The sequence below is a fragment of the Osmerus eperlanus genome, chromosome 9 (genome assembly GCF_963692335.1).
Source record: "Osmerus eperlanus chromosome 9, fOsmEpe2.1, whole genome shotgun sequence".
In the NCBI taxonomy this organism is placed as follows: Eukaryota; Metazoa; Chordata; class Actinopteri; order Osmeriformes; family Osmeridae; genus Osmerus; species Osmerus eperlanus.
In genome coordinates, this window is record NC_085026.1 from 10,866,378 (window position 1) to 10,877,956 (window position 11,579).

The window sequence follows — 11,579 nt, forward strand, 5'->3', positions numbered from 1 at the left end:
CTGCCATGACAAGGAGGAGGTCACCGCCTGTCTGGCACTTAGTTCCCTTGTTCAGCCAAGACTCTCTGTGTCTGTCTCTCCAGCTGACGCAGACCGCAGTTAGCCTTTTTTACGTGAGGTGAAACATATACTGACAATACTGACAGTCCACTGGATGGGTTTACTGTACCCCACTGTGTCTGCCATACACAAATGAGCTGTGAGACGCTGAACGTCATTGAGGAAAATGAAGTGATATTTTAGTGTAAGTTACATGTTTGCATTAGAATGATGGAGTTTGAATCAATGAATAATTAATGTGCTAGCAGTATGCTAAAGTGTTTCAATTGAAGTACTGTATTACAAGTATTACGTGAGTTATGATTATGGTTGTGCGTTATCTATTATTTGTTGTTGGTCCACAACAATGGTCCACATCAATATTGACAGTGCAGATAATGAAGTTTTTCTATTTATCCTCTCTCTTGATCATTTAAATATCTTTAAATAAATAACAAATAAAAACTGGGCTTTCGTTGAGGGTGATAAATCCAATGGGGAATGAGCAGTCTTAACGACGCATCCCTCAAGTCCCCCGCTCCCTGCAGCATTAGCATGCAATTCAGACCTGATAGATAGAGAGCCACTAACAGAGATGGAGAGCCCAAATCACTTTCATTGTGTCCCAAGTTAATCATGCTTGGTGGGTGAGTGTGGTGTGTGTGTGTGTGTGTGCAAGCTTGTCTATGTGTGCTCTTTTATGCACCTTCGCGTGTCTGATGATGTGCATCTGTGCGCACTGTGCACGTTTGTGTGTGTGGGGGGGGGGGGTAAAATTATTGTATTTGAAGTTCTTACTGGTGGACAAATAAACCAAGAATAAGTGGTGGTTTGAACTCCCTGTGAATTCAAACAGACTGCTGTCACTTCAGATTGGGCGTATTCAGCCAACACAGTCTGCCACCTGAAACACAGCAGGGTGCTCTTTAAACGCCAACAAAAAGGTGTCCGTCTTGTTGTCATGGAGATGTGGTGGCAGGTTTTTTTTCCATACAACTGCAAATACAATAAAAGCTCCCAACATGGACTAGCACAGCTAATGTAGTTAATGCACTTTTAAAGGCACAAATGTTTTTCTTATTCTCCCTACTGAGAGACCTTACAGTATTCAAAACATGCGACAAAAGCATCTTCATTTGTCATGCAATTGCTGAGGTATCAGATTGTTTTGTCACATTTTCAGCATTTAAATCATTCTTTGTTCTTATGCTTTCCACAGCCTCTTGTTGCCTACTTCATCAATCCTTAGTTTAAAGTTTTTTGAATGTTTTGTGCATACGCACTGTTGATAGGCTTATCTCTGGCGTGCGATGTAAATTGGTGACCTCCAATCATTTGAGATGAAAACAAAATGCTGGGTAACTCTGCCAAGATGGGGGCGAGCAGTATGAGTCCCTGTTGCATGGCTGCCTGGGTAATCATTTTCTATTTTTATCCTTCTGCTGAATCATTCCCTCTGAATGGGTCATCTCTTTCTCTTTATCTCTGTCTGTCTATATATCTTTCTTTCTCCCTCTCTCTCCTCATCTCTCCTTCCCTCATTCTTCCTCCCTCCCATCGCTCCCGTTTTTGTTGTTTCATCCTCGCTTCATCCCCAACATCCCCTCCTCATCCACTGACTCATCCCCATACCCTCTTTGAAACGTTCATTTGTGAAGAGACAACAAACAGTGTTATTAGTTCCCAGAGCAGAGCTCACCCCTGCCCGGATGGCCGGGGATATTGATGAACACGACACCACATCAGATGAATGACACATTCAGTATCCTCCCATCATGCACTTCAATGGGTTCTTCTACCCTATTTAGAAGCACAATGTTTATTTCAAAGCCTTATTTTGGTCAATTTAATATTCGCCTCACCAAAGACAAAAACGTGATATCTTCACCAAGCAACATTCTGAATCTAAGTGAAGGAGGCATGTCATATATGGAAATCAGAAAATGTGTTTTATTGATTATATACAATAATTGAAAACTCCTGGGAGCTGACATTGACTGCACTCCCATCTACTATCCTATACTTTGAGAAAGTTTGAATGGACTAAGCCCATGCCTCACTTTGCAGTCGATAGTCTGATACATTATTGGGTTATATAAAGTGAGACTACTCTCCCAGAGACATGTTTGAAAAAGCAGGCCACATCAAACCAGAAAAGCTATTTACATTGAAGTGCTCCAGTCCATCTCAGGGGATTAGGACCATGCTCTCATTTGCACTTGAAAGAACAGGATTCTCCTCATAATCATCCCTACTTGTCAAACACTCAGAATGAGAACACTTGAATATCGGTGACCAGGATCCTGAACTCAGAAGTGCTTTACTGTAGTTTTAATAGTTTTTATAAAAATGAATTCAGTTTCACCATCACTTCAAAAGGATTCTTTCTCAATTGTAAAAAAAAAATATATACTATAAAAATATTTAAGACTAAATGGAAGACTATTGAGGATACTTAATAAATATTACCCTCCAAAAATTATCAAATCTAAAATAAATCCCAAAGAAGGCGAGAAAAGTGTATGTCATCCACACATCATATCAACAATGGGATTTGTTTTTCCTTCCAGCCATTGCCTACACTTCCAACTACAAGAAGACCCCTCCACCTGTGCCGCCCCGCACCACCTCCAAGCCCCTCATCTCCGTCACCGCCCAGAGCAGTACTGAGTCCACCCAGGACGCCTACCACGAAGGCAGGCACCCTCATGGAGGGCCCTGGACCACAGACGGCCTGGGGCTGGGCCTGGGGCTGAGCCTCGGCCGGGCCCTCTACAACTCCACAGACAGCCTGGATAGTGCAAAGGCCGTGTCCATAGCCATGGAGGCAGCAGTGATGGCAGGGAAGAGACACCCATCAACAGACAGCCACAGTTCGGTGATGACCTGTGATAAGGCCATACTGGTGTCCAGGGCTGAGGAGTACCTGAAAACACCCAGGTCATCTATAGGGATACAGGTTAGTACATGTGTGTGTGAGTTGTGGCATACAGCATCTCCATTTGTGAGTGCATATATACATATTCAAATTATAAACACCTACACATATTATTCGTACACACTTTCAGTGTTTCTCACTCACACGACCACACCCACAGACACCAAGAGAGGAAGCTCGTTGCTCATTCATAAATTCACTCACATAGAAACACAGCCCTCCGACTCAGGGTGCTCCGCCTCTCCTCACAAGCTAAAAATAGCCACCAATGAGTCATCTTACCGCAATCCATCAATTAACATTCAACTCATGCAAGAGCAGGTTTTACTGAATGGTCTCCTTCCCCCCTCTTCTAGTCCTCCCTCCCTTCTTTCTTCTCTTTTGTTCTTTCTTCTGTCTTGTCTTGTTCTTTCTTACGTTCTCTTTCTTTCTTTTTCTCTCCCACTTTCTCGACCTCTCATAACTTCGGTTCATATTTTTAATTGTATCCTTCCATTCCCCCTCTATCTTCTCGTTTGCCTCCTTTACGTTTTGACCCTCAAGCAACTTTGTGCACTGATTGATCCGTCCGATTGCAGTCGGAAAAATACAGCACAGATATCAATAGCATTGCATCAAATGAGAATTTGTGATGGTCTGCCTGTTTGTGGAACGGTGAATCTACCCACCTGCTTCTTGGTTATTTCTGGGTATATCAAGTTAAACCCTGTTTCCTACTACATGCACACACTCCCTCTTTCTCTTCTTCCTCCATCTCGCTCACTCACTCACTCACACTCCATCTCTCCATCTCTCCCTCCCTCAGCCCGCTTTCCTTTTAGCCAGGTGGTGGGCGTAGTTTTCAGAGACAATCGATGGGTCTCTCCCCATTTTTCCTCCCTCCCTCCCTCCCTCTCTCTCTCTCTCTCTCTCTCTCTCTCTCTCTCTCTCTCTCTCTCTCTCTCTCTCTCTCTCTCTCTCTCTCTCTCTCTCTCTCTCTCTCTCTCTCTCTCTCTGTCTCGTCCGTCTCTCTCTCTCCTCCATAAACATGATGATGAGGAACCCCATCCTGGGTGATGAATGATGATTCTAAGTAGTTGAGCCGTGCGCTGGAGCCTCCTCAGTCTGCTTCCCTTCCCCGCGCGGAGCCCGGGCCTGAATACATAATCACCCAAATCAGCACGTGTGCGGGCCTCCTTATTCAGCGTGCTAGCAATCAGACAGAGGAAGGAAATAATGGATAGATTGTCAGGGAATAAGGTGTAAGAATGCGAGAGAGGAACGAGACAGAGATGTTTAGGAGGTGTGTTGTGAGACAGATGAGAAGAGAGAGGGAAAAAGAGGGAAGGAGAGACACTGGCGGAAGGGAAAAATGGAGAACGAGAGAGGGAAAAGAAGGAGGGTCTGCATTCTGTTGGCTTTCAAATTGGCTCTAGTGATGTGTAGGAAATACAAAATCACTTTCATTTACAGCATGTCCCGAAGCATGCTGGCCTACCGTTGCTGGAATGTTTGACATGTTTGACAAACAAGGCTGCCCCCAGTATTGGAACTGAGTTTCAGTTTTAAGAAGCATTATAGTCATCATTATATCCTTAGTTTAATACATTTACATTACATTTAGTCATTTAGCAGACGCTCTTATCCAGAGCGACTTACAGTAAGTACAGGGACATTCCCCCGAAGCAAGTAGGGTGAAGTGCCTTGCCCAAGGACACAACGTCATTTGGCACGGCCGGGAATCGAACTGGCAATCTTCAGATTACTAGCCCGATTCCCTAACCGCTCAGCCACCTGACTCCCTTAATACTTCTTCCTTTACATCAGTTACGGTCAACTCCGGTCTTCACTTTAACCTTTGACCTTGGGGCCTAATTTAACCGATGCTTTTCTTCAAAGCAACATACAAATAGGGCATATAGAGAGTACAGCATAAGATCACGGCTCAGAAGTGCATAGTTTTAATAGTATTTTGGTGGTCAGAGTCGCTTACTGTGGATTGCACCTGTTATGGCTACTTGCATGCGAGACATGCAGCCATGTTACTTTACAGTGTTTCTTGTAAATATAGACCGTTCCTTGACTTCGACCACCAAAATAATTGATAATCTGATAATTGATCTTCTGCTGTACTTTCTGCCCTATTTGTATGGCGCTTTGGATAAAAGTGTTAAATGTTAAAAGCTAAATGAATGAAATGTCAAATGTCATGCTGCTTCTCCTGGCTAATATTTTTTTCCCCGTTAATCAGGACAAGATTCTCATTATCTTTTCATCAGAGGGACTTTGCTTTGCCTTTTTCAGGATAGTGGAGGTCACTTCAACAATCATTCGGAGCCTATTTCCTCTCCACAAACAAGGGTTTTCCAAGGCCTGCGCAGAATAGGAAATGAGCACATGCCCCTCCGTCCCCTGGCTGTTCATAGCATGCTTTCTGCAACAGAACAAACTTGACACTTTTTTTGTGGGGGGGCAACGCAAAACCACTTAAGGTTGAAGAGTGTATTAGTGTGATTTTTTTGGGGCTTTCAGGGCTTATGGCGGAGGTTCTTTTAGTTGGCTGCAGGGTGTTCAAACCTTGTCAGAATTCTGCCTGCGTAGGCTAGAAAACTATTCAGGGGTCAGGGCCATTAACTCAGAACCAGGGATGAGAAGTGTGATCTCTGGGAGCTGAAGATTAAATACGGGTGAATTGATTTTCAAATTAGCCTTCTAATCATAAAGTAAAGTGTCGAATGAGAGGCCTGGTGCGCTCTCACTTGTTATTACTCATGGCCTGGCGACAGCCTGGCGGTGGGAGGAACACGGCCCAGCATCTATAAATGACATCCACTGTAGGCTGGTCATCACACCCCTCCATAGCACCTATCACTGCTGTCCCCTGTTGCTGTACATGGAACAATCAAGACAAGCATATTTAGAGAGAGAGAGAGAGAGAGAGAGAGAGAGAGAGAGAGAGAGAGAGAGAGAGAGAGAGAGAGAGAGAGAGAGAGAGAGAGAGAGAGAGAGAGAGAGAGAGAGAGAGAGAGAGAGAGAGAAGAAATGAGACAGAACATAAAATCCAGATAGCGAAAAATAAAAGGGTCCGACTGCAGGGAGGAGGAGGACAGAAGGAGGAACAGTGAAGGAGAAGGAGAGAGCGAGGATATCCATAAAAGCCAGCGGAGCCCAGAGTTACAGAGGCTGAGGGTCATAAAGGGCCTCAGCACCGTCGCCATTCGATCAGGATCAACAGCTCACAGACTCGTCTGGGGATCAGTATCCATCCTCCCTCCTACATCCCATAATAATAACTAATAACAACCCTGTCTCTTCTCTGTATCCCGGGTTACGACACCACATGCAGCTACAGGGACTGCCACAGGGATTGCCCTTAGTTAGCGCAGACTTTTCCACTCCCTAACAGATGACAAGTGTGTTGTTTTTTTTTAACTGACTGTTTGAGCCCACACTTTATTAATGCAAGACCAGTAATACGTTATGGATCTCAATGCTGTCACTTTCTTATTCAATTGTTCTGTTTGAATGGCTTGGTCTGCCGACTGGGGCTCCTGAAGCAGGTGTTGAGGTAAAGGTAGTAGATATCTGTGTGTGTGTGTGGGGGGGGGATATGTGCGTGTGTAGGCTCCATAAATCACATCACCGTCACACACAGTAGAGGATCCAGCCTTTGATCCCCAAACACGTCTAGAAGGGCTGATGATGAGAACTGTTTCTGTGTTTGTTGTTGTTTATGTTTTAGGTGGAGGCCGCCACTGACTCTGAGTCGGAAAGCAAAGGATCGCGGGAGTACCATTCTGTTGGGATCCAAGTGGAAGATGAAAAACGGTAAAGTGTTGCGCCTCCCTCTGTCTCAAGTCTCTCTCTGCCCCTGAGCCCTGTCGGCTCAGCTTTTTTGCTGCGGGTTGCTAATGAGCAAACGAGTCGTAGCCGTGCAGCTCATTCAGTGAGGGGGGAGCGGGAAACTGTTTCAAGTGGCTGCCACAACCTGACCGTGAGCCAGCTTGGACCGCTGTTCCTGGTGCTGCGAGGGCTGGGAAGGATCAGTCTCTCTGAAGATGATATACAGTGTGTAGATAACCAACCTCTGTTGTGTGTGTGTTGTTAACCAATTTATAATGTGTGTATGTGTGCTGACTGATCCTTGTTGTGTGTGTGTGTGTGTGTGTTGCAAACTGATCTCTAATGTGTGTGTGTGTGGGTGTGTGTGTGTGTGTTGCTAACCTATCTATGTTGTGTGGGACCCAGGCAAGGCAGGTTCAAGCGCTCCAACAGTGTGACGGCGGGCGTGCAGGCGGATCTCGAGCTGGAGGGTTTCCCAACCATGGAGGACAAGGGTCTGCAGTTTGGCGGGGGCTTCCAGCGCCACTCTGAGCCCAGCACGCCCACCCAGTACGGGGTCGTCCGCACCGTGCGCACCCAGGGCCTTTTCAGCTACCGGGAAGACTACCGGACCCCCACTGAGCCACCCAGCCCTAGGGAGACCACCAGCGAAACCACCTGGACTCTAGAGCCCCCATCCCCCAGGGAGGGGGCCTCATCGGGGGGAGAGTCTGGGCGTGCGTCCCCCTCTCTGCGGAGAGACGGGAGCTGGTTCATGCAGCTGCTCCACACGGAGACCAAGAGGATGGAGGGATGGTGTAAGGAGATGGAGGCAGAGGCCGAGGAGAATGACCTATCTGAGGAGAGTGAGTGGATATAACATCAGTTACTTAAACTATATATATATATATATATATTCATCCAAAGTTGGTTCTCACAAACATAAAGATTTTCATTGAACAGTATACTCAGAAAATTCCACTTCTGTAGAGGCTTTGGTTATGAAGTACAGAGAATGGGACCTTATTTGGGAGCCGTTTGAGGTGCATCTGAAGCTAATGTAATGAAGTGTGTGTTTCAGTCCTGGGTAAGATCCGGAGTGCGGTGGGTAGTGCTCAGCTCCTCATGTCTCAGAAATTCCAGCAGTTCTACTGGCTGTGTCAGCAGAATCTGGTGAGTAGCCCTGCAGGGAGCTTTCTTCCTTTATTGATCATGGCATGTGTGTGTCTGCACGCATGTGTGTGTGTGTGGGTGTCTGTGTGCATGACCACATTTGTGTGCGTGTCTGTATACCCACAAGTGCGTTTGTGTCTACATTATCACGTATGCGCGTGTAAGCATGTGCACATGAGCAAATGTGTGAATGTGAGTGCACGCATGCATATGTGGACATAGTAGCATGCCAGTCTATGTGTACATGCTTGTGTGTGTGTAAAGTCCAATAAGAAAGAGAAGAAGATGGATTCATAAAATGACCCTATTCATCTGGTGTGTGTGGGGATGGAAAACAGCTGAGCCCGTTCAGCAGCATTGCCTCCACCCACTGCATCTGCTACACACAGGTTGATAGAACGCTTTAGCAGCAACAATAGCAACAAAAATAGAAATACATTGAAAAAACTGTAGAAAGTGGAAAAATACCAAATAAGAAATCAATAGCCATTTCAGTGCTCTCTCTCTCTCTCTCTCTCTCTCTCTCTCTCTCTCTCTCTCTCTCTCTCTCTCTCTCTCTCTCTCTCTCTCTCTCTCTCTCTCTCTCTCTCTCTCTCTCTCTCTCTCTCTCTGAGATGAGAACATCTTGAGTAGGACAAGTAGCCATGGAGAACATCTGACGCCGCCTGCACAGCTCCTGAAGCAGAATGCGAGAACAGCCCTCTGGTTTTAAATTAAGAAGCGTCAGCATTCCCCCAGCGCCTCGCGCTTTGCACAGAAGCGATGGGGAAGGTCTGGGACTGCTGCCTGATACCACACCTCCCCCTCCACTATTCTTCTACATCTTTATTGATCACAGCCAAATATCCGATATTTTAGATTAGCTCTGCCTGGAGGTTTGACAGCTCCTGTGGCTATTTTTACCCTCCAGAAAGGCTGGGGAACACTCTGGGATTATTAAACTTGAACAGCCCTTTCATACAAACTTTTGCTGCTTCCTCACTAAGCAGAGGGCAGTACTGAAAGTTTACATTATATCCAGCATCTTTAAATGCGGCTGTGAAAAATGCCGCACATACATCTCCATAACACAGATTTTTGGGGAGTCTTTTTGAGGAAGTAGTGTCCTCAAATAAGTAGCTTAAGCATACATTTAATTGCGGCTTTATTGAGCTGTCTTAGTTCTCTCTCCCCTGGATGAAGTTTCCAAAGCCGGACTTAGACAAGCTTTTATAGACAGTGTGCGACTGTAGCCAGCAGTATCCACGGAGGAGCCTCGGGATTACCACCACACTGACACAGGACAGGGTTTAAACACACATCTTTAAAGATGTCCTGGCCTTCGTTTGCTTAGCCTCCTAAACACTCGGAAAGCAGGAAAGGTGAAAGGTCACAGTCAAACCCGATAACCTCAGGTTGTGCACTAATCAGGGGAAACAGTTTCTTATAAAACGACCCCAACAACCAACAAATAAACCATTGTGACACAACAGGGGGGTATTCCAGAAAGCAGGTTACGTGACATACCCGGGTAAGTTAACTCCCCAGCTGACACCCAGCGTTGTAGCAACTTTGCCAGTAGGTTGCTGCAACATTGTGAATCAGCTGGTGGGTTAACTTACCCAGTTATGTTGCATAACCTGCTCTCTGGAATACCCCCCAGGACAGTCAATAATGAGATGTTGCTGTTGTTTTTGTTGTTTCGGACCTTATCTTAATACAGCCATGCACTGTGCATCCAACTTTTGCCTGTGCCCATCTTTGAACTCCGTATATTTATAGTTTGACATCTATTCGGTGTTGGACTGGGGCTCCTCAGGGTCTGTATATTAGCCTTGGCAGGTTTCAGACACAGACGATGAATGAGGTTCCTCTCAGAGTTCAGCGTGCACGGCTAGGGGAGTGATGGGGTGAGAACCCATCCTGACTCCCCCTCTGCAGGCAGCAGGCCTGTTAGCTGGATGAGTCAGCCATCAGGACCCAGCAAGCTCCTCTGCTGCTCAGAACCAACAGGGCTTAAGATGCTTAGATGGACCCCTGCTTAAGATCCAAGAACACATTCAAAATCTACCGTGATACTATTACAGTAAGGGTATTGTTTGGTCATGTAGACTTATCCGCAGTGAAATGAAGTGGAGCTATTGGATGTATGGAGCTATTTGAAGAGTTGCCTGTGGGCAGACTTTGCATCTTGATGGTGAAAGTGAAATGGCCCCAGGTCAGTTTATGTAATTACCCTTTACCACACACTGGGGTGAGGTACTCTATGTGCCAAGCTGCTGTCGGTTACACTGGCAGGAGCCTGCTTCGGGTTACTAGCAATTTCTGGAAAATGTGGAATTACACATAAAAATATATATATATAAATATATATCAAGTGAACATCTGTTCCAACTACCAATTGCGACCCTTACATCACAAATGCCATCCTTACTGACATAACACACATATCTATATGCTGTCCCTACCCCAGTGTTATGGCATTGAAACTCTGAGTGACCCAAGCCTTCACTTTTCCAACTTTATATTCAGGCCTACACATCCAGTCCAGTCTGGACTGCCCCATATTACTGTGATGTTGTTGTGCCCGCGAGCCATCCAATATGTGGAGACCATAAGGTGGAGGAATGAATGGAGGTGGCTGGTGAGCTGGGTGACAGAGGCAAACTCAGGGGTTATTACCCTGACTCTGAAGTGCATCATAAGCAGCACAACAGAGCGTGGATAGTGTTGTGTCAGAGGAGGTCTGAACTCCAGAGTCTCATGTGGCCTTTCAGAGGGTCTCATTGCCACGGCTTGGACACTGGTGCTTTGCCTGAGTTCATTCCTCTAGATGTGATAAATAAGACCAGGGCTGAATGAGATGTGTGACTTCTTCATTATCTTGGATCCTCAGGGGGGTAAGGCAGGATTGGACCCCCCTATCACCGCAGGCTTCGAGGACACTTCAGTGGAACTTGGAAATGAGCAACTATAAATTTGGTCATTGCTCACGTCAGTGTTTCTGTGAAGTGTCCCTGAAGCTTGTGGCTCAGATCTTGTTAAATGGTGGGGGAAAGATGGCTGATTTACATCCCAGTCTTGCAGGGTTTTCGTGTCAGGTGTAAATCACCTTCTACATTGAAGGACATCTAGTGGATTCGGGCAGAATTACATGAAGTAATGTTCAAAACTTGACTGTCAATAAGATAAGTTGTACTGTAATCGAACACACACAAAAGTAGTACACTTCCTATGGCACTTGGGTGGTCACTTCAAGAATGTAAATATTGTCGTGTAGATAGTGTTATTGTCTTATTCAGACACTAAACAGGCCACCTTGGTTTCCTCCTTTTTTCCTCTCAAGGACCCCAGTGCCATGCCCCGCCCCACCTCTCAGGACCTGGCAGGGTTCTGGGACCTGCTGCAGCTCTCCATCGATGACGTCACCATGAAGTTTGATCAGCTGCAAAAGATAAAGAGTAACAACTGGAGGCTCGTTGAGAGCCCAGAGAAGAAGGTGGGAGGTTCTGCTAGTGTAAGAGACCGAGCCGCACGGACATCAGACCCAATCAGATATGTGGATGTGTGGATGTATGGATAGTGCAGTATAGTGTTAAATTAAAAATGGGTTCACTTGGTAAGTTAGGACACATATCATTCTAGTTCT

The 11,579-nt window shown here is 45.8% G+C and overlaps 1 protein-coding gene across 1 annotated transcript in view; it reads left to right on the top strand.

The window, feature by feature from the left end:
- Positions 1-11,579, top strand: part of dlgap2a (discs, large (Drosophila) homolog-associated protein 2a) — an 86,670-nt gene that overhangs the window by 70,048 nt on the left and 5,043 nt on the right. The window contains exons 9-13 of the mRNA XM_062469411.1: positions 2,610-2,998; positions 6,699-6,784; positions 7,205-7,644; positions 7,860-7,951; positions 11,277-11,447. Of these exons, the coding sequence (XP_062325395.1) occupies positions 2,610-2,998; positions 6,699-6,784; positions 7,205-7,644; positions 7,860-7,951; positions 11,277-11,447 (1,178 nt within the window). The remainder of the gene's footprint in view (positions 1-2,609; positions 2,999-6,698; positions 6,785-7,204; positions 7,645-7,859; positions 7,952-11,276; positions 11,448-11,579) is intronic.